The sequence below is a fragment of the Dipodomys spectabilis genome, unplaced genomic scaffold (genome assembly GCF_019054845.1).
Source record: "Dipodomys spectabilis isolate Male_0828 unplaced genomic scaffold, ASM1905484v1 ptg000032l, whole genome shotgun sequence".
NCBI classification, from domain to species: Eukaryota; Metazoa; Chordata; class Mammalia; order Rodentia; family Heteromyidae; genus Dipodomys; species Dipodomys spectabilis.
The window spans coordinates 1,292,563-1,317,070 of record NW_024870709.1 but is presented as its reverse complement, the minus strand read 5'-3'; the positions used below and the strand labels follow the sequence as shown (position 1 = coordinate 1,317,070).

Below are 24,508 nucleotides of genomic sequence, written 5' to 3'. Positions count from 1 at the left end.
AACATTTGCTGCACCTGACAAATGCTTGCAAATGTCTTGTGAGGCAAGCAGAGTCTGGTTGGGGTTGACTGTCATGTACCCAAGGTAGTGGTAACTAGCAGACACTGCTTCCCACAGTTTGCTGTGGATGGTGGTAAACTCCAGAGAGAAGATGAGAGAATTCTGCAACTGGGGTCCCTAACGTGACCGAAGGGTCACACCCACCTAGGTTGTTGTATGAATCCTGGGTGGATCTATTTCTATTCTAATGGCTGAAGAAGGAAAGCTACAGAGAATGGAAGACGTCACCTTCTTTGCTCACAGAATAAATACTCTAAACATGAAATGTACTGGTAAAACAAGATACATTTTCTTGCAGGATTTACAGTTCTCTGCTATGCTCTGAATTAAAGGCCAGTGATTTCCAGAAAACCTCATGGTATCTATGCCTCATCAGCAGTGTCTACATACATTATGTCCCATTGCATAATGGAAAGATTTGCCCACTTTCTGTAATTATTTGGTGTTTCTACACCTCAGACTCCTAGCTCTTCCTTCCTCTCAATCCCTTCCCGCCTTTCCTCCTCTCCCCTTTTCTTCCTCTCTTCCCAGCCTTTCCGCTATCGTTTTCTGTCTCCCTCTGTACCCCTTCTTATTACAGACATAGAACATACACATTGAAATTGGTATAATAACTCTATATAGAGAAGGCTTCGGTTCATTTCCAAGTAACAAATACCTTTTATGTACATTCTAGTTGGATTTTCTCTTGCCAAGTGTTTTTTTCCATCTTGTTGTCAGATGAGAAGATACTCTAAAAAAGCAGCATCTGGGACTTATAATTTTCTTACATTAATGTGCTTAATCTTGGAAGTATTTCTTAGGCCATATGCCTGGAATCAAAACTGAAGAAGCTTCACAAGAAATAGCTTTCTTCAGATGGTTAAAACAACTTCTCCCTTCTCCCTCAACATATTTTTTAAAAAAAATCCTCCAAATCATAAGGAAGAAAACATAAAACACATTGTATTGTCTGGCTTGGATTTGATTTCCCTAACCCTGACAGTTTACTGTTGCTATGGCTACCGATTGAGGGAGGTTGTAAAAAGTTACTGAGAGGCTAAAATGAATCTCAGTAGGTTTTGTCAGAGTGGTAATTAGGTAGAAGTTCTAGGTATGTTGGCAACTGGAGGCATCTAAGTGAATGCAATCCTTGAAGGATTTAAATCCCACTTATTGCCAACCTCTGACTTTACAGAGTTACAGATAAAAGGGAAAAGATGGAAAGGTCCATCTATGCAAGTTGATCAACAGTTTCATAGGTAATTGCTACTTTGCACCTGACAAGGAAACTCCTGTTCATTCCTAGACAGAAGGGTTATTTGAGATACATAATGAGGCAGTTCCATCTAGGACACATTTTTGCCTTTGCTTCAGAACTGCTAGATTGGGTCAGTTGCAGTCATTTTCAACTGCATGGGTCTTCAGCCTACCCCCTAGCTGCATGGTGGAGTTTACCAGCACGAAAGCCTGTCAGCAGACTGTGGGATGCATGTGACAAAGAAGGGTGACCGAGGTACCTTGCTGCATGAGAGCTCCAACTCCAAACCAGAAACTGTTTAGTAAAGTAAAATTGTTTTCCACCACATCGGAGTCAGGGTTGCACGGGTGGGGGTTATACCACTCGTAGGGTGTAAACCTGTGGTAGTTAATAGAAACAGTCAGTAAGTATCAGGTAAATACGTGGGGTGCCAGAAGAGCCTGCTGAGCAGTAAAGAAAGCCCAACCAGTTAAAGATGAAACTATTAAACCAAAGAGAATGGGCCAGACGCACGAACTTAGAAACGTTTGGTGGGAAAAGTGCCCAAGAATCTGGAGTTAGCATTTACCAGGGTTCTTATTTCTGAGTCGAGACCTTGGTTGGCTAAAATTGTCCTCCTCAGATCTCTGGTGACTGAATTCTTCGGTCTTCATTCATTTCCATTTTACTCTACAACAGCTGGACTGTAAAGAAAGGATCCTTCAACCCAAGTGCTTACTAAGCGGTGATGAGAAGAACACAGTTGTTGTGCAGTGACTGCGAAGAACTGTTGCTAAATCCCCATGGAAAACTCAAAGAAGAGGGTGATTTCCTTTCAATGGAGTTCTATGGTTTTCTATGGGCAGATGTTTAGAAGGAGTTTAAGGACATTGTGGTTATATAATGCATCAAAAAATCTTCAACATAAGAACAACATATTAAAAAAAAAGAGAAAGGCTGGATTTGGGATATGCTAGATATTTCTTTTGGTAGTACTAAGATTTGAACTCAGGGTGCAGTACTTACTAGGTAGGTACTGTACTACATCTCTTTTTATTTTATTTTTGTGGGCCAGTCTTGGGGCTTGAACTCAGGGGCTGGGTGCTGTCCTTCCACTTTTGTGTTCAAAGCTAGTGCTCAACCACTTTGAGGCACAGCACTATTTCCAGCTTTTTGGTAGTTAATTGGAGATATGTGTCATGGGAACTGGGCGCCAAAGACTCACACCTGTAATCTTAGCTACTCAGGAGGCTGAGATCTGTGGATCACAGTTCAAAGCCATCCCTGGCAGAAACGTCTGTGAGACTTCTCTCAAATAAAAACTACCCAGAAAGGGCTGGAAGTGGCATGTGGCTCAAGTGGTAGAGGACTAGCCTGAAGCAAAAGAAGCTCAGGGAGAATACCCATGCCCTGAGTTCAAGTTCTAGGACTGGCACTGAAGCAGAATAACAATAACAAAAATAACAACAAAAAAGAGTCTCACAGACTTTCCTGCCTGGGCTGGTTTTGATCCGTGATCCTCAGATCTCAGCCTCCTGAGTAGCTAGGATTACAGGTGTGAACCACGGATGCCCAGTTCCCTCATCCCTTTTTTTTCTAAGGATTTTTTTCCAATAGGTTTTTGATCTGCCCTGTGTGGACCATGATCTTCCTGTTTACACTTTATGAGTAATTGGAAGGATAGGTACATAGCCCCATGCCTATACCACCACACCTAACTTTTATTTGTTGCGATAGCTATCTCATGAACTTTTAGCTAAGGTTAACCTCAAAAAGTGGTCCTTCTAAACTCCACCTCCTAAGTAGCTAGGATGTCAAGCATGAGCCACTGGGTCCAGATTGCGATAGATATTTCTATTATGATATAAAGAAACACAACTCACAATCTTTCAATGCCGAGACAAAGTTTACAGTTAGAGGAATCATAGCTCAGGCCAAGGAATGCATTAATATTAACTGCATAGCATGGCTTGCTGGAGGATTCTAAGCTCATAATTTCCTTTTGATTTGTTTTTAATTGAATTGTTTTGAGAACTATGGCCTGTCAGTTGCTTAATCACCAACCCTTGGTAGGTGGGAAGTGCTTTCTACAGCATTTTCAGAGCTGTATTGGAAGGTGGTGAGCTACAGGCAGGGAATTTTTCTGGAAAGATAATTAGTAGTTGAGGAAGTGTAAGTGAACAATTTAACTCAGTCTCTTGGGCTGTAGTTTCTGCTTATTTGTAAAAGAAAAAAAGGAATCTAGGTATCTCCATGGGGTAGTATTTTAAATAAAAAAAATCTGGAGCACTGAATACAAATTTAGTTCTTTATTTTCTAAGCACCTTTCTGACCTCGGTAGCCCCTAGGAAGAGGTCTTTGCTCTGTGGTTATTTTCTCAAGGGCTACCTTGCTAAGACATGCTTATTTTTCTAAAAGGGATATTATCAGATGCTCAGCAGTGTGATTGGGAAATGATTTAAAATGCAATAATTCTTAGCACTAGCAGCTTTGCCATTTGCCAGTGGGTCCTCTTAATGCAAGCAGGAGTGTTAGAGGAATGTTAAAATACCATCAGGCCGATGAGAACATACAGGATGTTCTCCAAGCCATAAGGTTCAGGCAGTAAACAATAGCAGCTTGCTGACACATCAGGGAGAGCTGGGCCTAAGGTGAATATATTAACTAGAGAAAGAAAAAAAAAAAAGCAGGACACACTGTGAATCATGTACAAGGAACCGGGCAGAGAGATCCTCTTAATGAAAAAGCATTCTCTAAGCTGCTGGACACAGTCCAAAAGAGTTTCAGAGGGACTAAAGCAACAGCCTGGAAGATTATAGCAACCATATTGGTATCCAATTGGGCAGAAGCCAGTCTACCCAGCTGCAGGGTAGACTACGGTGGTTCAGTAAAGGTTATGGAGATGGCTTAAGTTGACATTGTCTTTCCAATATGTTTTAGTGACCAGTTCAACAATATAATTAAGTTTTGAATTTACAAACTCTTATAACTCTAGTCGTTTGTTGAGCTGGAGGAATGAACACCAATATTAATGAACCTACTAATTGAAATAGCATGTTCATTAAAGATGCTGTTACTTAAACAGTATCATTGTCACTGGTACAATAATTTGAAAATATGAATTACAATACATTAAGAGGCTTGTGCATCCCACAGAAGAGTTTCAAATAGAGCAGAAAACCTAGCAACCACCAGCTCTTCTGATATTGGCCATTTATCTCCCTGTTCCACTCTACACATGGGCTCTGAGCCATGAACACCACTTTGGAATTCTGCTTTTATTTTTAATTTGGTATCCTTTTGTTTCTTTAGTATTTTATACTTTGCACTTGTAAGTGAGCAATTGATTGAATTGTTTGTTGGGGCAGGGGGAAGAGAGCTTTCTAAACATTACTGTGATTCTGCCTGCTCTATAGACATATTTTAGATTCTTCCTCTCTCAGATTCCAAATGACTTGGAGGAACATATAGACCAAGACACAATGTTTCCTGTATCACTGGCCTTTTATGATATAAAAGACCTACCTGTCACCTGTAAGTAGATATTTAAGCTCAAAATTCCACTGCCTATCTAAATATAGCCAGAATGACAGTGTGTCAACATCAAGAGGTCTTAAAATAGGATTGTGTCAATGACAATCTCCAACTGCATCCTCTCATGATTCATGATGACTTTTCTAGAGAAAGGTGATAGAGAAATGTACCAATGTGCTTTGACTCTGTCACAATTACCGTTAGAAGAGTATTAGAAGAATGTTAGAACAGTAATCTTACGTTGAAATATGGAAGTTCATAAAATGATAGGAACCATGATGTCTTTATACATGCGAGCTTAGACTTGAAGATTTAAAATTATGCTCACACTGAAGTTCTCTCTTATGGATGATATGAGTATTGGGCTGCGCTAAGAAGTTGAGGATGAGTCATTTTTTAAATGGAGAAAGTCTGTTTGCTCTTGGAATATCACCAGTGAGTTTGTATTATGTATCTTTGGAATCCATTTTTTAGGGCTTCATTTTTCTCATAAATATACATATACATATATGCTTATACATATATACATATATATTTCCAAATGCTAACCTATACTGTTCAGTTTTAGGAAGAAAAGCACAAACCATACAGTGTAAACATACATACATAGAATCTGAGTCATTGGTCTATTTAGCTTGTGTGTTTAACTGGGATTAATATGCCAGTTATATTCCTTGTGGTTAAATACGTTTTCAAGACATGAAAGATGTCTTCCTCAGATCTTAAACACTGATATGTAAATGTATTACAAGTCACAATGACTGAAATTTTTACCTTCATGACTATAACTTTTCCTTTTGATATCTACAACTTTATGAATTGAATTCCATTCAGCTAATGACAAATGCCTCTATCCAATGAGAATATTAGGTTTAAAGGCTGTGCTGGGTTTTATTTTTCCCCTTTAAAAGAACATAAAATGCAATACACCATGACATAAATTCCACGTCTCTCTAGAGCTAAACATTATTAGATTAACTGTTTTTCATTTACATTTCCCACTTACATTTAATGGTTTAAATTTGAGTGTAAACCATTAAAATAGCAACCAACACAATTTTATATCTTAGCTTCTTGGTATGGACTGAGTGAGTTCATGGTCTCAAATGACAATGATAGGAAATACAGAATTTTATCTGGGGGAATATCATCCAAAATGCATTTCATAGTCTTATTAAGTAGGAGTGTGGATGGTCTCAAAGGTGTAGAGACATTGTTAAGTGTTCAGCTGCCACAAGCAAGTGAAAGGAGGTGAAGGGTAAAATCAAGGAGAATAAGCAAAACACAGAAGGGCTGGTTTACAAATGATACATTCTGCAAGTAGGAATGTTGAGTGGATGGCATTGATGGGGAGATGTGTGAAGTCAGAAATATAAATAAGAGGACAAGTCCCTGAGAGCTTATGGAAGGATGAAAAAAAAAAAAAACAGACAAAATGGAGAAGGCAAAAATACTGGATGTTACCTTCTCCTGACCTAGTCTGTTGACAAAACAATGTTACTTGAACTCACAATTAGGGTCAAGTGTAAAAGGGTCCCTTGTGGTTGTGCTCTGAGGTTGTGCTCTGAGGTTGTGCTCTGACATGTGTTATTTATTTTTCTCCTAGTAGCTCTGGTCAACTTCATGACAATAAGTCACTCACTTGCTCATCAACAGTCTTGGCTGCTCTACTTCTTCGAATCCCTAACTATATAGAATTCCAGATTGGGCTGTAGAGGCTCATTTTCTTATTGTCCTCTGTCACCTGGCTAATGCCAGACAGAGGAATAAAACAAGTCAGTTCAAGAACTAGTGGTTAATTATTACATGGTCCTTCTAGGGCAATATTTACTTAAACTCAATTTCAGAGCCATAATGACAAAATTCACCTCCAAAGCTTATTTTCACTTTTTTTCTTTACTTGCAAGGCAATACATTCATTGTTTTGAACATGGTTTCTTAACTTTAATATTATTGACCTTTTGGAATTGATAATCCTTTGTGTGTGTGTGTGTGTGTGTGTGTGTGTGTGTGTGTGTGTGTGATCGAGAGAGAAAGAGAGACAGAGAGACAGAGACAGAGAGAGACAGAGAGAGAGACAGAGAGAGACAGAGAGAGAGAGAGTCTGTATAGCTGCCTTGAATACTATAGGATGTCTAGCAGTACTCTTTATCCCATACTGTATCCATTTAATATGAATTGCAATTTTTGTCTCTAGTCTTAACAACCAAAAAATGTCTTCAGACATGGCAAAGGTCGCCTAAAGGGAAAAAAAAATCTCTCTTGGTTGCTTGGTTGTGAATTACTCACTTAAAATATCAAAGGATAATATCATTGTATAGACTATCAATAATCTAGTTTTTAAAGTAAGGTGTATAGAAAGAGGGTTTTAATCATTACTTAAAAGCATGAAAACTGAGAACTGATAATGGCATGTACTACAAGGTATAGATAACGTCAGAATTTTCTCTTTATATTGAATGAATACCCACATTTGAGAGCATGCATTTATTCAGTGTGACTGCGTCTGCCCTTGTAGATAGTTTATACTTCCCCAGCTTGGGTTATCTTTCCCAATTTTTTTAAAGTAATTACACCAGGAAAAGAGTTACCTGGCATTAATCAAAACCAGACAGTGGACAATGACAGAGAGCTAGCATGAAGAAATATTTCTCTTAGAAACTCCTGGAGGGAAAACAAAAATTGATTAGGGAAAAAGTTCATTAAGTTTTGTTGAAAGGTGAAAAACTTGAAAACAGACAGGTGACATACAAAGGCAATTAAAAAAAAAGTCTTGTCTTGTCTAGGGATATCAAATATTTAAACCAATAGGTAAAACACCTATTTAAAATTAAGCATCAAAGGTATTTAGAAAATACATGATTTACTGAGTGGCATAAAAATCCCTGGAAGAACTATGTATAACAGAAGAGTGAAATAAAGAGTTAAATTTCAAAAATAAAACCTACATCAAATCACCTTAATGGTAGTATAAAGATTTCATACCTCTACTCTCTACATGAAGTAATCTTAATTTTCAGTGTTATTTTAAAATCCTCTTTCTGTTGAATTTTCAAATTATTATTGTTTTACTCCTGGGGGATTCCCCAATCACTTTATTCTAGTGTTTTTTATTTGCTATAATAACTTCTAGCTAACTTTGTTTTTTTAAATTTTTTTAATTAATCCATATACCCCAGGAGTTCAAATAGCTTGATATAATCTTTCTCTCCTTAATGAAACATTTTAAATGTATTAGTTGAGTCATTGCTTTTATTATACTACCATTCATGGAAAATGAATAAATAACCTTTTTATGCGGCTTGAAATACTGATAAAATCAAAGTGAAAAAAACCCTTTTGTCTTTTAAAAAGTATATTTGTGAATAATTAAAAGGTATTTGTTTAGAAAGTGACTTTTCCATAGAAAGTAGATAAGAATAGAGCAGTAAGCAAGAAACAACCAAACAACAAAGAAAAGAGAGTGTGTTTTCAGTTCTTAACTGTGAGATCTGGGACTGACATAGACTGTTTATGAATTCAGTGTTCTGAAACTTACCTTGCAATCACAAAGAGCACACAACTGACTCCCAAGCAAGCCAAGAGCACGTACATCCAAATGTCTGGAGACAACGGGTTGAGGAAGGAGAAGACGCCAGGATTGGTCCCGTTGGGCTTCCGGTAGAGAATGCTGATACCCAGGGTCATAAACGGCTTGGAGAAGTCTATGACTTTCTCTCTCACATAAGTAATGGTAAGAGGAGCCACGGCTAGGTCAGCCCTCTGTAAAAACAAGTCCCAAATTCTTGGCTTCCTGTTTCATGTCTCTGCAAATGTCTGAACTTTGCTGAATATCCTTGATCTCTACTTTCAACTCCAGTGCCTCTCATACAAGAAGTTTCTACTGTAATTGACTTTAATATAAAAACAAGTTCCCAGCTACTGTATCAGTAAAGACAAGCCAAAAAGTATGCTACACACACACACACACACACACACACACACACACAAACACACGCACACGCACACGCACATACACACTCTAAATAGTGTAAGAAAATGCAGGAGGACATATCTAAAAAAACAGCATGTAGAAAAGGAAGGAAATGAGCAACTTGGTCATAATATTAATTAGTAAGATGAGATTGCATATCTAAATTGTTTTATTCTGCATAAAAAAAACATCATTAGCCAGGTACCCGTCCGTGTCTCATGCCTGTGATCCTAGCTATATGGGAAGCTGAGGTCTCAGGTCTGCAGTTTGAAACCAGCCCGGGCAGGAAAGTCTGTGAGACTCTTGTCTCCGATTAACCAGCAAAAAGCCAGAAGTAGAGCTGTGGCTCAAGTGCTAAGAGTGCTAGCCTTGAGTAAAAAGCTCAAGGACGGTGCTCAAGTCCTGAGTTCAAGTCCCAGGACTAGCACCAAAAAAAAAAATTACCATGAGGCTTTAAAAAGAAACATTTCTCTTGACATTGATTCAACCATCTCCCCCCTCTTCCTTTTCTCATCCTGTTTTTCCAGATGTATGTGATATATTTTTGCTTACATGATCAATGAGTTCTTTAACCATCCCATTCCACTCTCCTTTGTCATTCTGGGCTCCATATTTGCCGTCAGGGACCAGCTTCACATCATACAGAAACCCCAGGATATTTGACAACTCTTTCAACAGATCCAGGCAATATCCTTCAAACCTGTCATTCCCATAGAGGGGCTTATCCGATTTTCGGTACATCACATAGGGTTCCTCCTAAATGAAAGACATCAAAATTAAGAGACTGTTCTCGTGTAAGGAAGGATTGGTCCAGCAGTAGTTTCAGGAATTATAATATAGTAAGAAGATTCTCAGTATTCAAAGTACTGAAGTAAGTCATGTTCCCTTTCTGCCTCGACTAAACTTGGTCTCCCTGTTCCCTGAATGTCATAGATTGCTGTTTCCTTCCTGTCTTTCACATGTGAGCTTGTCTTTCATTGTTCAATGGGGTGTGGTGAGTGAATGGTGGGATAGAGGTATTATTGTGTTCTGTCATTGGGTCTGAGAAGATGGAAATCTCAGGACCTCCAACTTTGCTCACATCAAGACTTTCTTTCCTAGGCTTTCCCTATCTTGATTTTGACCTAAAAGTGTCATCCACTTACAAAAGAAAAAAAAAATCAGCCAATGCACCTCAAATTTCACACTTCTTGTCTACTAAATATTCTAATTTTCTCTTCAAAATTTCATCTCAATCTTACTGCTACTTTCTGTGTATGTCCTTTCTATGTTTTCTTTTAGCATCATTTCTATAGTCTTACTGCAAATCACTTTGTATTTCAAATCTGGTAATTCTTCACTTTTCTACCTATGTGATAAATCACCTATTTTTACAGATGATGAGCTTCTTCTTTCCACCATACCTCTGAAAACTTGCTAATCTCATTTGCCTAAGTCTAAGCGTTTAATAAAATTAAAACAATTGATATGCTATTGACATGTATCCCAAAGTATGGATAGAAGAACAATGAAGTTTTTCCTTTGAATGAACAATTCTTGCATATTAAGTATTTCAAACACAATGGCCTTTATGCTACAAACTGCATGAGATAAGGCAGGCCTGCCTGCATGGGAAGAGTTCAGAGAGGGTTACTTCTGCCTAGCTTTCTCAGGAAAGAAAAGGGGGAGAAAATAGGCATTAACGTGTGGTAGCTGGGAAGGGATGAGATCAGAATCCTAGTAGATTGTTTGATATCAGCAGGGGTGATTTATAGAAGTGTGAACAAAGGGAGATGATGGTAAGAGTCAGGGCTGGATATGGAAACCCAGTGATCCAATCCTTCATGAACCTAAGAAAACCCAGCCTTGAGATGGGAAGAAGGGAGGAATGCTCATGGAGGGAGTCCAGCGCAGCTGAAGAGCCAACAACAAGGCACAAGCCATGGCTCGGGAAGGACAGGAGTTTTTATGAAACCATTGGATGACAATAGGGAAATATTAGGGAAGAATTTTTTTGCCTCTCTCTTCCTAGTTCTCTGGTCTTTTGCCAGAGCCTCTCCTTTAGGTTAAAACCACCCAACCAATCAACAATCCAGAAAAATCGAAAGGTCAGCTGGATGGGGATATAGTAGCACTGAGGGAAGGGGCCTTCAGAGCCACAGTCAGAGCTTGTAATAACCCTGTTTGAAGCATATAAAAACATAGGCTTTTCCATATATTCAGACAGACTAAAAAGAAAACACAACAACAACACAAAAATTCACAGTTGAGGAATCCTTCCAGATCTAGCATAGGAATCTAGAGAAGGTGTGCAGAACTTCTTGAAGGTAGCTTACCAGGATGGTGGTGACGATGAGTGTTCGGTTGGCCAGCGAGTCTGTGATATTGTTGGACCTGTCGTTGTTCCCATCCGTCATGTTGAGCCCACTATTGGAGTTCCAAATCCCAATCTACACAGAACACAGTACATCAGAGGCTGCAGGTGGTCTGTGCGGACATTTATACTAAGAAGAGTTCCCTTCTATACCAGCAATGGGGCATAAATGCTTATGGCGTGGGGCGGGAGAAGGTGGCAGTGAGCTACTCAATGTGGGAAAATGAATCCATAGAATGAATTGTCCACAGAATAGTGGAAATTGCTATTTGGGGTAGTAGGGTAAGGCTTCTTTTTTGTCATTCATGAGATACATTGCTCTTCTTTAACAAAAATGAAGAATTCTTAGATGACTATCAGATTTACCTCCCAATATATACATTTGTTGAGTATCTGCTTCTATGTCAGGTGCAGTTCTAGGCATTGAATAACACCACAAGAGACAAAAAGCTCTCTCCTCGGGAAGGCTTCATTGTACTAATATAAGATATCTTGCCAAAGTGGGATTTTTTTTTATCATTTTCTTTAAAATTTTTGAATAATGAGATGGAGGAAGCTGGTGGAGGGTGGAGAAATTATACATCAAAAGGAAATGAGATGGGGAGAAAATGTGTGGCTAAGTCAACATTTCTGGTCCTATTTTCACTGAGGGACAATGCTGGACAGTGACTGTGTCTGTGTGTCATGGTAGGACTAGGCTTTCCCTCTGTCCAGGACCTAATGACTTCTGTTATCAATATCCATTTACCTGTCTTTTCAGGTCTTCTTGACCTTGACCTTCTTTCATAAGGATAATCATGCTTATCACTCATTGATCTTTGTATCATAGATCCAACCAAGGAAATTTACATTCAGTGAAGACCATTGCTCTTTCAAAAAGATAATGACCTATTTTCTTTAGTGGCCTAGATCTACTGGCGTTAGTAGGCCCTGTAGTAATAGAGATTATACATTTTTATTCTTTGAATATGAAATTCTTCCAAATCACCTGACCCTAGGTAATGGTCAAAACATAGGGGCACTAAAATATTGTGCAAAATTACCTTTAATATATATATACTGGCATACATATTATGTATGTATACATATATGCACTATATATCCATATATAATAATATGTATATTTTATATAATAATATGTACATATTATATATCTATGAATTAGTAGCAAATTTCATGTTTGGACTTGAGTCTCATTTCAAGAGGTCTCACTATATATATATATATATATATATATGTATATATATATATGTATATATATATATGTATATATATATGTATATATATATATGTATATATATATATATAAAGATTTTTAAACTACTTTCAATTCAAAACATTTTTGGCATCAAGCATTTCAAATAAGGGATGCTCAACTCGTATATGGGTGTTTTAGGCTCTGGGACAGTTCAGGAGAAGTACCATCAGAAACTGAGGGATTTGTCTGTGTCTTTAGGCAATACTACTAGCCATGTGAAAGGGACACTGGAAAAGTCAGACAAAAGATGTCATCCAGTTGCTATGTCATGTAATCTTGGACAAGAAAGTAAGCTCTCTGAACTTTGTTTCTCTAACTGTAAGCTCATTACAAAGCTACTGCAAAGATTAAATGAGATGATGTCTATAAAAGTATTATACATATATGTCTACCTAAATGTTAATAATAAATTTCTTTAAGCTGGCTTTGTTGCAAAAGAATTTGGAATTGTCTGTGAATTTTTTTTCATCAGAAACTGATGAAATTCAGGAGCCATGAGAAACAGTAGCAGCTTAGGATCATTAACACTTGGGCATAGTCAAATGGATAGATTGGATTCATTTTTGATCCCTAAATACATCCATCGGCGCAGGAATATATTTTCTTCAATGGGGAAGATGTTTGGCTAGCTCAATAGAGTTTGAGCTTTGTAGAACTGTTCTTTATCTAGACCCTATCTTAGCAACTTTCTTGTAGTGTGGCCTTGGATGAATTAATCAACCTCTCTGTGGCTTAATTTTTTGCCAGCAATATTGAGATAATAGAGTCTGTCTGATGATTAAATTATCACACCTTAGCTTGTCAACCTTCTTCCATCATCGTTTTTCTATCTTTGCTTTTGTTTAGTGCCTAAGTTTATCAGTGGAAATTAATTTGACATGAAGGATATCTTTCTTAGAGATATCAATGGTTTGAGAAAATATGAAGGACTATCAAACATTAACATGAATATGTAGAGTGGTTGATTTGAGAAGTAAAGAGATAGGTTTGGGAGTTTAAATTTTTTTAAGAGAGTATTATGATACTATATAAAGACAGAAGATATTGGAGGTATGATAATAATCCTTTAATATTCTAGGGTCCTAGTGATGTCTATCCATCATCCAAAGGAGATATATTGAAGAGTTTTCCCTCTGGCACCCATTAAACTCAGGACAGGAAACCTTTTCTTCTCTCCCTTTGCAAATTTCACTCCTACTAGAACCATAGCCCATGCTGTCAAGCTGTGGCATATATCATAGCACAATACATTTGTTGATTGACACATTTGTTTATGTATTCTAAATCTATGATTTTAGTTGTGAGTGATTAACTTAGCTCCATAAAGAGACTTTGGAATGATTCTACTTAAACTTTGATTTAGGAATAGGGAACGGACATCTAATTTTTAACTGAGTATCAAAAGGTGAACACGACTTTGTTTTAGGACACTTTTTAAAGTCATAGAAGATGGTCTTCTTAAACTGTTATTTTAATAAATGTCAAGTGTGTGTGTTTATGGGAACTACTTTTTATTTATTTAGTTAAATATCTTTGAGAAATTTATTCAGTCATTCCACAAATGCCAACAAACTGGCCATAATGAACTAGCCAGCTGTCTAATACTTTCCAGAAATGAGATGAAATGCATATTCTAATGTAACCCCAAATGTTCCTTTTTATAAATAGCAAGAAATCTCAGATCCAAACTCATAGTTATACACACACACACACACACATACACACGCACACACACACACACACACGCACACACACACACACACACACGCACACGTACATGCACACCCCAAGATTAAAAGGACATGGTAAGATTTTCTTTTTACATATTTCAGTGGTACTAGGGCATTAATTGAGGGCCTCATACATGCTAGGCAAACAAATGACTATTTGAGCCATGTCTCCAGTCCTTTGGTTTGCATTTTGTGTTTGAGATTAGATTGCTAATTGAGATCGGGTTGGCTCTGAATTTCAGATTCTCCATGCCCAGCTCAAAGAAACTCTTTTAAAAATAGGTTTCATATTTGAAAATAGAAATGCTGAATGGTTTTGCAAATAGCATTCACTTCTAAAATAAAATTTGAAATTGTAGACAAATCTATGCCACAGCTTGACATCTAGCTTTATTTCTCTTGCCATTCTCAGCAAAGCACAGAAGCTAAGAGATGTTTGCTGCTGCCATTTCAATCAACTAAGTCCCCAGGTCCCAATAGGGCAAATTTTCTTCCATAAAATGAGAGAGAATATGTTTTTTCCCCCTACTATCTGTAGAACAGAAGAGGTTCTCAATACAAACGGAAGAGTATCAAAATGAAATAAAAGGTGAAGCTATTCCTGGAAAGTAAACAGAATACGTATGTAATCTGAAGAATCTCATTCTTGTTTTAAAAAATCTTCTAATCAGCAAACCTAAGTGTGTACATGGGTGTGTGTGTGTGTGTGTGTGTGTGTGTGTGTGTGTGTGTGTGTGTACTGGGCAGACCCAGCTGCTTAGACTTTGGTATTTCTGTCTTGTTCTGCGACCTTGGAGGAGTGCCTTCAGGAAGCAGAACCTCAATTTTCAAACTGTGGAGTGAAAACAAGCAGCAGTAATTTACCAGTGAGAGGTGGTGGATAGTGGATCAATTATTTGTGGGGAGGACCACTCAAAGGCTAAATTGTCTGGCCTGCCTTCTTTCACTCTGTCTAAGCTGTTATGAGGCAGTAGTCATTTGTTATCTGGGACAACTGAAGGAACATTTGAAAATGAATGCCCAGAGGACATTTCACAAACTTAAAAAAAGTCACACCATCAAAGGGCAGCCAAAGGCTCACTTGTATCTACTTTTCAAGCCTAGAGTGGGATTCACATAAACACGAAATCTAAAATTATCAGATGGAAATAACCCAGTGGGAAGAGGATGCACAAGGGCACATCTACTTCCTGTGTCATGAGCCTTATTTTCATTTCTTAGTGAGGGGGTTGGTAAAGATCCCTCTCGGAAATAATTTCAGGGGATGTATTTTATAGTTGGAAGAGGCCATGGCGCTAGTAAACATGGTTGGAGTTTAAATACGATAGGGATTGGATCCTTTGAAGGTGGTGTCTTCCTTGGGAAAGTACAATGTGTGTCAGTCTCATTGGGTCACATCTGCTACTCAGGTTACTGTGACTTTCAGGTGTACAGTCATAACAGAGAATGGATGGCATTTATAGTTCACCAGTAGGCAGGGGTAGTGAGGTCGTTTTCATGTGTTCTATATGTGGTGGTTGGTGCCAAGTGGAGGGAGACTTCCTTCCCTCTGGCTCATTTCCAGCTTAGCTTCCATTCTCTAGGATACTTGGTTTGAATGAATTCAGCATTGCATAAAGTGCTTGATCCCAAGATGGATTAATGTAATAAACTGCTTTGGAGTGCCAGGTGAGGTCATCTGCTTACTACAAAGGAAGAAACTAGTTCAACTTTTATGGATCTTGGATACTGTGCTTTATTGACAATTAAAATAAAACTGATAGAACTAATTTTCTGTTTTGTAGTAACTGGATTTGAACTCAAGGCTTCTGCTTAATACGAGTGCTCTCCCACTTAAGCCATGCCTTCAGCCCCAAATCTGTGGTTTTTAAAACTTAGAAGGAGGAAAATTTTTAGGTATATGTACTTGGTGCTACCAAGAGAGCCTTTTGGTAGTTTGAGGAGCTATTTATTTGACTCAACTGGTAATGTGAAAGATGGGAGTGAAACTGACTAACTGTTGGACCTGAAGTAATTTCAAGGTCTACCTATCCATCAATCAACAGACTTGTTTAGCAAGTAGTTTGAGGGAGAGGGAGGGAGGGATAAATGAGGGAGGAAGGAGAGGAAGAGAGAGAGAGAGAGAGAGAGAGAGAGAGAGAGAGAGAGAGAGAGAGAGAGTGAGTAAGAGAAGAAGAGAGGAAGAGAGAGGAACAGAATAGTAGGAGGGAGAAGGAAGAATGAAAGACAATATGGTGTTTGCCTATCACTGGGATGTTTTCATGATCCAAATATTTTTAATGTTTACCATCTGTTTATATAAATCTATGCACAGTCATTGGCCATTTGGTACTATATAATATACTATGAAATTGTAGGTGGTATAATTTACAAGATAATCTTATTTCCCTTCCAAAGTTTCTAAAGTTTTTGCCCTCTGCTAACAGTAGTTCTGAAACAAAGTGTAAGACAGTGCACAGAATAGAAAGGGGAGTTTCTGAAAATGACTCCTTTTTTCCTTTTTTCTATTGACATTGAAGGAAATGTCCTGGTCTTCTAAAGACTTAGCTTATCTGACCAAATCCATTGTTGCTTGCATCTTTTTTAGTGGAAATACTTCATGACTTGAGAAGGAATGGAAATGAGTAGATGTCTATTTCCATTACAGGCATCTGCTTGCAGGCCTTACAGAGACAGGTCCTGTTCAGAACACACAAAAATCATCTTAGGGGACAACGTTAATCTGTCCTTAATCCTTCACAATTCATGGGTGATGTTGACAGAAATTCTATTCCCCCCTTTACCTTGGTGTGGAATCTCGCCTCTACACTGCCATTGGAGAGTTATTGGTCAAGCAAAACTGGAAAGATGCCGGCTTTCCATGGGTATTCCCTGCCCCACCCCAAGTTTCCTGCAATTGTTATCAGAGTACAAACCTTCTTCCACTCTTTATACAAGTGCTTAGACACTTCACCAGCGGCCTTGGTGTTCAGAGAGGAAAAAATAAAAACAGCACTTAATTAAACATGGAGCATGGAACTTGAAAGGTCAATATGGTGTGTGGCAGATTCTTCACCTAGTCTTTGGAATTTTGCATCATCATTGAACATAAAGCCTGACACAGTTTAAGAGATGGATTATAACTTGGCTGTCCTAGGAATTACTTGGTGCTAAGACTCCATTGTTAATTTTCCTTTTGCACAACAAAAATAACTTTTAAATATAGATACTTGTTCTGTTGCTTTAAAGACCATCATTATCTCTTATAAGAAGAAAAATTTTAATTTCTGCTGAAAGTATTTGTAACAAAATAAGTCAATCAACAAATCAACACACACATACACACACATACACATACACTACTATTGAAGAAAAAGCATGTATGATGGCTTGTTTTTTGCTTATGTGTTCCCAGGCATAAAAATTTAAGTGCAACTACAAAAAAGTGAGCTTTTAAAAGAATAGTAATTCTCCCTGAAGACCATGAGAAAGGCTGACATGACAAGATTAAAGGTCTGTCCTTCTTTGGCTCCTGACACAGATGTGTTGGTTTTTCCCATGGCTACCATGGCCCAATCAGCCTTCTTAGGAATTGAGCCCAAGTCACCTGAAGAAAGAAAAGTTATTGCGAACAATGAAGAAATAAGAAACAAACAGAAAACACTTTCATCTTATTCGATTTTGCCTTTGATGGAAAAATACCAACAAAGTGTGCGTAATAGTGCTGCATATAAATAGCTGGGAAAACATGGCAATAGCTCCATCTATTTCATTACCCATCGGAGCCAAAATGATGTTTCCGTGAAAGCTTTCCTTCTGCCTTCAGTGCTATACCTTCTAAGGAGAGCAGGGGAGAGTAGGATGAGCCTAGAGAAGCAGGTATTTTCTATAAACAAATTACAAAATAGATGATAGTAAATATTCTTTCCTTTTATCATTAGCCCTACACAGCCTGTTGTGTAGGGTTGGTGATGTTTTGAGCTCCTTTAAGACAGCAGAGGACCAAATTAGAAAGAAGAGTCCATAAAGATATTGGAAATCTGCATTTATAATGTATATCCTACAAGGCTGAAAATTTATGGAGTTTTCTTAATTTAATACCAGTAGAAACCTTCTACTGTGTTCAGCCTAATTAATTCTGTTTCAATCAGTGTGATTTGGGGGCACCAGGTAGCTGGGATCTGGCAAAAATAAATTCTCCCAGTTCACAAGAGCAGAAATACAAAAAATCAACCCAAGTTTTCAAATTCAGTAAACAATGGTTTCAAAGCTACTTATACATATAACATTTTGCTCACTACAATGATGGGGAAGTTGAATGATAAAGTTTTGGCTCTTCAGTGATTGAATTTTCTTCTTTAAGGTTCTGATGGAAACAATCTTCAAATCGTACATGCTAAATCCGCTATTCAGTAGTCATGAGTATTAGAATTGGAGTAATATCATGGACTGAGAAGCCAAATTCTTTTCATTATTATTTAAGCATGTTTTACATTTGTGCTACTCCAAATAGCAAGCCAAACTTTTGAGTTGCAACTAAAATAATCCCAAAGTGAGAATCCCAATTAAAATTAAAATTTCAAGCATTTGCCCTGAAATTAAGGATGCAAAGTTAATTTACTCCAGTAAGCCTCTTGTATCCTATTTTATCCTGTCCTTCTGTCACCAGTATGGAAATAGAGTGCAGTTAAAATTAATTTCTGAGCAATCCTTGAGTGCCGTTCCATAGATGAACCTTGACAGCTCTTGACTTTCCAAGTCTAAACTCAATTACTCAATCTCTTTCAGAAATAGCTTTAATGATGCCCACCTGTTGGGTTATTAGAAACTAATGTATGTATGAATGCAATATTAAACAATTATTGATAAATATTAGCTAGCCCTACTATTAATAAACACATCCATAATTTAAGACTCGAGCTCATCAGCAGCTCTTTGCAGACTAGGGAAAGGTATCTAGAACCCTGGGTGTGAATAAACATGTCAGAACAATCACTGCCTCATTCTCCAATTTACCTGTCACATGTAACTCCGATGCTTGAGCTTTGCACTTTATTTGTTAATTCATTATCAAGGAAGTTTACCTTTTCAGTTCCGTCCTCTTTGAGGCTAATAATGTCCAGGTCAAAATCCTTTCTCAAGCCATCGGTCTTATTGAAGGTGATACGTCCCGTCAAGCCATCCCACCGAGCCTGTGGACAGAAAGAATGTGTTGTCATTCTCTACCACTTACCATAATCCTAAACCCATGTAGCTCGAACGCATCACAGTAGTTATGTAATTATTCAGTTTCATTAGGCAGCTGGTTGTGATGGTTAAGTGACTTGAAACCACAGCACGTCACCAGCTTTATTAAAACTGATTTGTTCTGTCAGTCATAACATCTGAACACCAGTCAGATCTGTGTGAGTGGCAGCTTACATAGTCAGGAAAGAATGGCTAGAAAACAGTTCTTCACCTAAGTAAACCAAGTCTGGAAAGTCATGATGTTCTGTTTTCCAAGGTCAAGTCTCAAGACACTACCCACGGCAAATCCATTCCTGCTTTATTTTTCACTGCAAGAAAGATAAAGACCCATGTTGTATTCTTGAATTTTTAGGGGTGTTTATGACTTAGACCTACTAAAGTTGCTTAGGCCTTTGAGTTTCTTTCTTTTTTTTTTTTTTAACTGTATTTTTTTGTCTTTTCTTTTTTGGTACTGGGGATCGAACCCAGGACGTTGCACTTGCTAGGCAAGCGCTTTGCCACTGAGCTACATCCCAGCCCCGGCCTTTGAGTTTCTTATGACGCTACCAGTACTTTTTCACAGTTGTTTTTGGCTTAAAAGCAATGTGTGCTCCCACACCTCAGAGCTGTGGTGTCCCTGAGGGCGTGAAGGGAGACTCTGATTTTTCTCTCTTCTGCTTCAGGTGGCTTCCCGCTCTCTTTGTCTGTGGCCATACCTCTACCATCTCTGCCACTGGTCAAACTTCTGCTTGTATGGAGTGCTCCTTTCCCTTTTCCCAGGACCCTTGTAATGATGGTTTGAGCCCTTACATGTATAAAAATTCCAGATAATCTGGTCATCTCACAATCCTTCTTTTGATCAATATGCAGTCTTTTTCTTTGTCAGATAAAGTAATATTTGCAAATTGCAGAGATTAGGGCACAGATAGCTTTTGCGGGTGCCACTCTTTGACTATTATGTATATTAACATCATTTAAAGGAAACAGAAACCCACAGTTATCCACCTTTTGTAGAATTCTCTGGTTGTATTAAATTAAAAAACATAGTGGCTTAGAGGATCTTTCATTTCAATGTCCTGTTAATTTTTCACAACCATGGTTATCTGAATTTTCACTTGCAAATGGAAGCAAAGGTGGAGTTAAATCTTTGTATATAGCTCCACTGTTTTCTCCCTCCAGCCTTTGCCAAACTCATCAGACATGGGTGAAATGTGAAGAGTCTGAAGAATTAACTGTATTTGCAGTTGTTCACATTGCGAGCACCTTTCCAATCAAATTATACTTCAGGCAAAAGGCAGGACAATGCAGTGGAAAGAACATGAGTTTTCTATAGACTGGGACTGTCTAGAATAGACGTGTAACTTAGGACAAATTATTTAACCCGAACCTAGATTAGCTCAGATTCTAATGAACGTTTCAGGTAGAATTTTTGTGAGGATTAATTAAATAGTACCTATGTAAACAATATCATTATTTAGAGCTTTCTGAACACAACAATGAACACATTTGAAAGTTGAACAGCTGATAGTTTACAGCCATCTCTTCCTTTCCATCTCCACTCATAAACTCCAGAGCTTGGATTTTATTATTCCATATCAGAACTTACATAGCTGCTCTTTATTCTGTCTCTACTGTATTTCATTATACAAATCACTATCAAGTTAATTGTCCCCAAATATAATTTTCATATTCTTCTCTGCATATAAAGTATCTAATTGATTCATGACACCTGAAAATTAGGCTAAACTTTGACTTCCCATTGGATATTGTGATAATAAATTTTATGTGTACTTCCTTGGGCCACAGGATGCTCAGGTATCTAGTTAAACCTTTTTGGATGTGTCCATCAGCTTGTTTGTAAAGGAGAATGGTATCAGAATTGGCAGACTTGGTAGAGCCTTTTGTCTATCCCAATCTGAGGGGTCACCACCCAGCCCACTGAGAACCGAGGAAGAACAAAACAGTGGGGGAAGTATGTTTTGCTTGACCGTTGGAGTTCAGCAATTGGTCTCCTCCTATGATTGTGCTCCTGGTTCTCAGACTTTGAGAGCTGAGCTGAAACTGGGACTCTATAGTTTTCAGAGGGTCCATCTTGGGATTTCTCCGTCTCTATGACTATGGAACTAATTTCTCATGATGGATCTTTTTTTTAAACTTTTTTTTATTGTCAAGGTGATGTACAGAGGGGTTACAGTTACCTAAGTAAGGTAACAAGTACCTTTCTTGTCAAACTTGTTTCTCCTTCCCTCACTTTTCTCCTCGTTTCCCAAGTTGTACAGATCATGTCCAACATATTGTCTTGTAAATATTGCTGTTGTATTGGTTCCCCCTTGTCCTTTGTCTCACCATTGTGTTGTTCCCCTTCCCTTCCCTAATTCAAATACATGTCTATACAATACCAGGGTTCCAAAATCAAATACAGTGACAACAAAGGATATACCACAGGGGGAAGAACACACACAAAAACAACAACAGAGAAAAACCTCTAGTGTCCATGTCTTAGAGCTCATTTTGCTTAGCATCATCTTTTGTTTTGTTTTGTTTGGTCAGTTGTGGGGCTTGAACTCTGGGCTTGGGCACTGTCTCTGTGCTCTTCAGCTTAAGGCGAGCGCTCTACCGCTTGAGCCACAGTGCCATTTCTGGTTTTCTAGTGGTTTATTGGCGATAAGAGTCTCATGGACTTTCCTGCCCAGGTTGGCTTTGAACTGTGATCCTCAGATCTCAGCCTCCTGAGTAGCTAGGATTACAGGCGTGAGCCACCAGTGCCCGGTTGCTTAGCTATTGAGCTATTCTGCTCATCTGCTAAGATTATCCTAGACATATACTAATTATTGTGAATAAGGGAAACCATGGGACTGGCTTACTTGTTGGGCCTGGCTTACTTCACTTAATATGATTTTTTTCCAAGTCTTTCCATTTCCTTACAAATGAGGCAATGTCATTCTTTCAGATGGAAGCATAGAATGTATATTACATTTCCTTGATCCATTCATGATGGATCTATCTATATTTATAAATCCTCTCATCTTTTTCTCTGGAAGCTCCCAAATAATGCAGTGGTCTTTCAAAATTTTGCCTAACTGACCTCTCCAGAATTTTCTAGTCCTCTATCTCTCGCACAGTTCCAACTGGAACAGGCTTAGTGTCTCCAACTTCTGTGCACTTATCCTGCCTAACATTTATCCTTTAGGATTGCATTCTTGTGCTATTTGCATTCACAGTCACAATTCTCCCCCTTCTAAGCAAGGCATTCACAGCCTGTGCCACTTGGGCCAGCATTGGTTTGTGATCTTGCTTTTATAGTTTCGTATTTTATGTCTCTCAGTCTGGAATTCCTTATTTCTCTTCATGGGAAAACCCAATTGTCTAACTAAATTATATTCTCTCTAGTATCCAACAGGATGACTTTGCCCTTAGGCACTTTAAATATATTCTTCCTCTAATTTGTTTCAAAACAGAGTTTTACTAAGTAGCAAGGTTTATTTAATTCATTTATTCTCACTCTCAATCTCTCTTTCTCCCTTCCTCTCCCACCCATTCAATTTATAACCCCATCTAAAAATGGTGAAAATCTCCTGTGTTTTTGGTTGGTACTGGGGTTTGAACTCAGGGATTTGTGCTTGTACCGTCAGCATTTTTACCACTTGAGCCACATTCCCAACCCCTTTCCTCTAACTTATTTTCAGATAGGATCTAATTAACTTGACTGGGCTGGCTTTGAACTACAATCCTCCTCTATCCTCCCCCTAACTATCTGGGACTACAGACATGAATCACCAAGCCCAGGCTGAAAATAGACTTCATTGGAAATCAAGAAACTGAAATTAGTCTTTACGTCATTGTCAAGTTGTTTGAACTTGATTGACTAATTTTGTTGTCATTTAAGCCACAGAGGAATGTTATATTAAGTAGAAGTTTTGAATGAAATGGGAATTCTATGAATGTCAAAGAAAGACCATAGAAGGATTTGCTGTCGTTGGTAATTTATAGTGAGCTGGGTTTTATAAAGCATAAAACACAATTGCTGTCTAAGGTTTCTGTCCAAAACATATTACAATCTGCCTGGGGAAGGAAAGCTTTGTTTCATTTATTTCTTTGACTATTAATTCATTTGGAAAATGTTTATGTTTTAAGCATCTTCCCCATGTCAAGACCTCGGCTGGAAATACACCATCTAGTGGAGGTTATGAGGATGAGAATAAGGATTTGCTCAGGGTATTAAAAAAACATTCTGGAGGAAAAAGCATTCATCTCAACCACATGAAAGAGTCAACAAAAGATTTCTGGAGATAAGCATGCCTGAGCTGTCCAAGGAGAAGTTTGTCAAACCAAGACTCGGAGCCTTGGTAATAGCATGTAATGAAGAATAATTTATGTAACTTTTAGGGGGTTGATAAAGCAGAGTAAGGACTGATGAGAAATGAGCCTGGGAGGAAGGCAGGCACCTGTGCATTAGTGTTTATGACTCATTCTAGTTTGCTTGGCTACTGCAGACATCTGGGAATCACTGGAGGGTTTTTTTTTTTTTTTTTTTTTTTAATTTTGTAGGTCGTGGGGCTTGAACTCTGCGCCTGGGCGCTGTCCCTCAGCTCTTTAACTCAAGGTGAGCACTCTGTCACTTGAACCACAGTGCCACTTCCAGTTTTCTGAGTGGTTTATTGGAGATAAGAGTCTCATGGACTTTCCTGCCCCAGCTGGCTTTGAACCGTGATCCTCAAATCTCAGCCTCCTGAGTAGCTAGGATTACAGGCGTGAGCCACTGACGCTGAGCCTGACTGGAAGGTTTTTTAAGTATTACTATGCCATGCTCTCATGAGCATCACAGGGAGATTGCACTCATAGAATGAGTTAAGTTAGAAGCAAAGGCTTAGACAGCAGGGAGTTCTTATCAAATGACATTTATGGAGTCCAATTCATAGTCCCAATAATGAACAGAGAAACAGCGCTGTTCTTCCTCTCCCTGACCCATTAACTTGTGCTCCATTAAATATGAAATGGACATCCTTCCATTAAATATGAATGGAAATAGTTCCATTCATGGAGCAGAACATCATAGGGAGACAAGGACAGAGATCCACAGGGAGACACCCAAATACATGGGAGGAAGCAGCACAATTGACCAATATATTTTCAGATAGAATAGAGAGTTGTGTATTTTACCAGTTGATAATGTTAG

General features: G+C 38.2%; 1 protein-coding gene across 9 annotated transcripts in view; it reads right to left on the bottom strand.

The window, feature by feature from the left end:
- The window catches only part of Grik1 (glutamate ionotropic receptor kainate type subunit 1), a 342,565-nt gene that overhangs the window by 36,696 nt on the left and 281,361 nt on the right, over nucleotides 1–24,508 (bottom strand). For 4 of the 9 annotated variants that reach the window (XM_042676851.1, XM_042676853.1, XM_042676854.1 and 1 more), the window contains 6 exons: nucleotides 19,191–19,298; nucleotides 17,043–17,087; nucleotides 11,102–11,215; nucleotides 9,339–9,542; nucleotides 8,352–8,575; nucleotides 1,560–1,678 (listed from right to left, as the gene is read on the bottom strand). In XM_042676851.1, the coding sequence (XP_042532785.1) occupies nucleotides 1,560–1,678; nucleotides 8,352–8,575; nucleotides 9,339–9,542; nucleotides 11,102–11,215; nucleotides 17,043–17,087; nucleotides 19,191–19,298 (814 nt within the window). The remainder of the gene's footprint in view (nucleotides 1–1,559; nucleotides 1,679–8,351; nucleotides 8,576–9,338; nucleotides 9,543–11,101; nucleotides 11,216–17,042; nucleotides 17,088–19,190; nucleotides 19,299–24,508) is intronic. The other 5 variants (XM_042676852.1, XM_042676855.1, XM_042676860.1 and 2 more) reach the window with 2 other exon arrangements.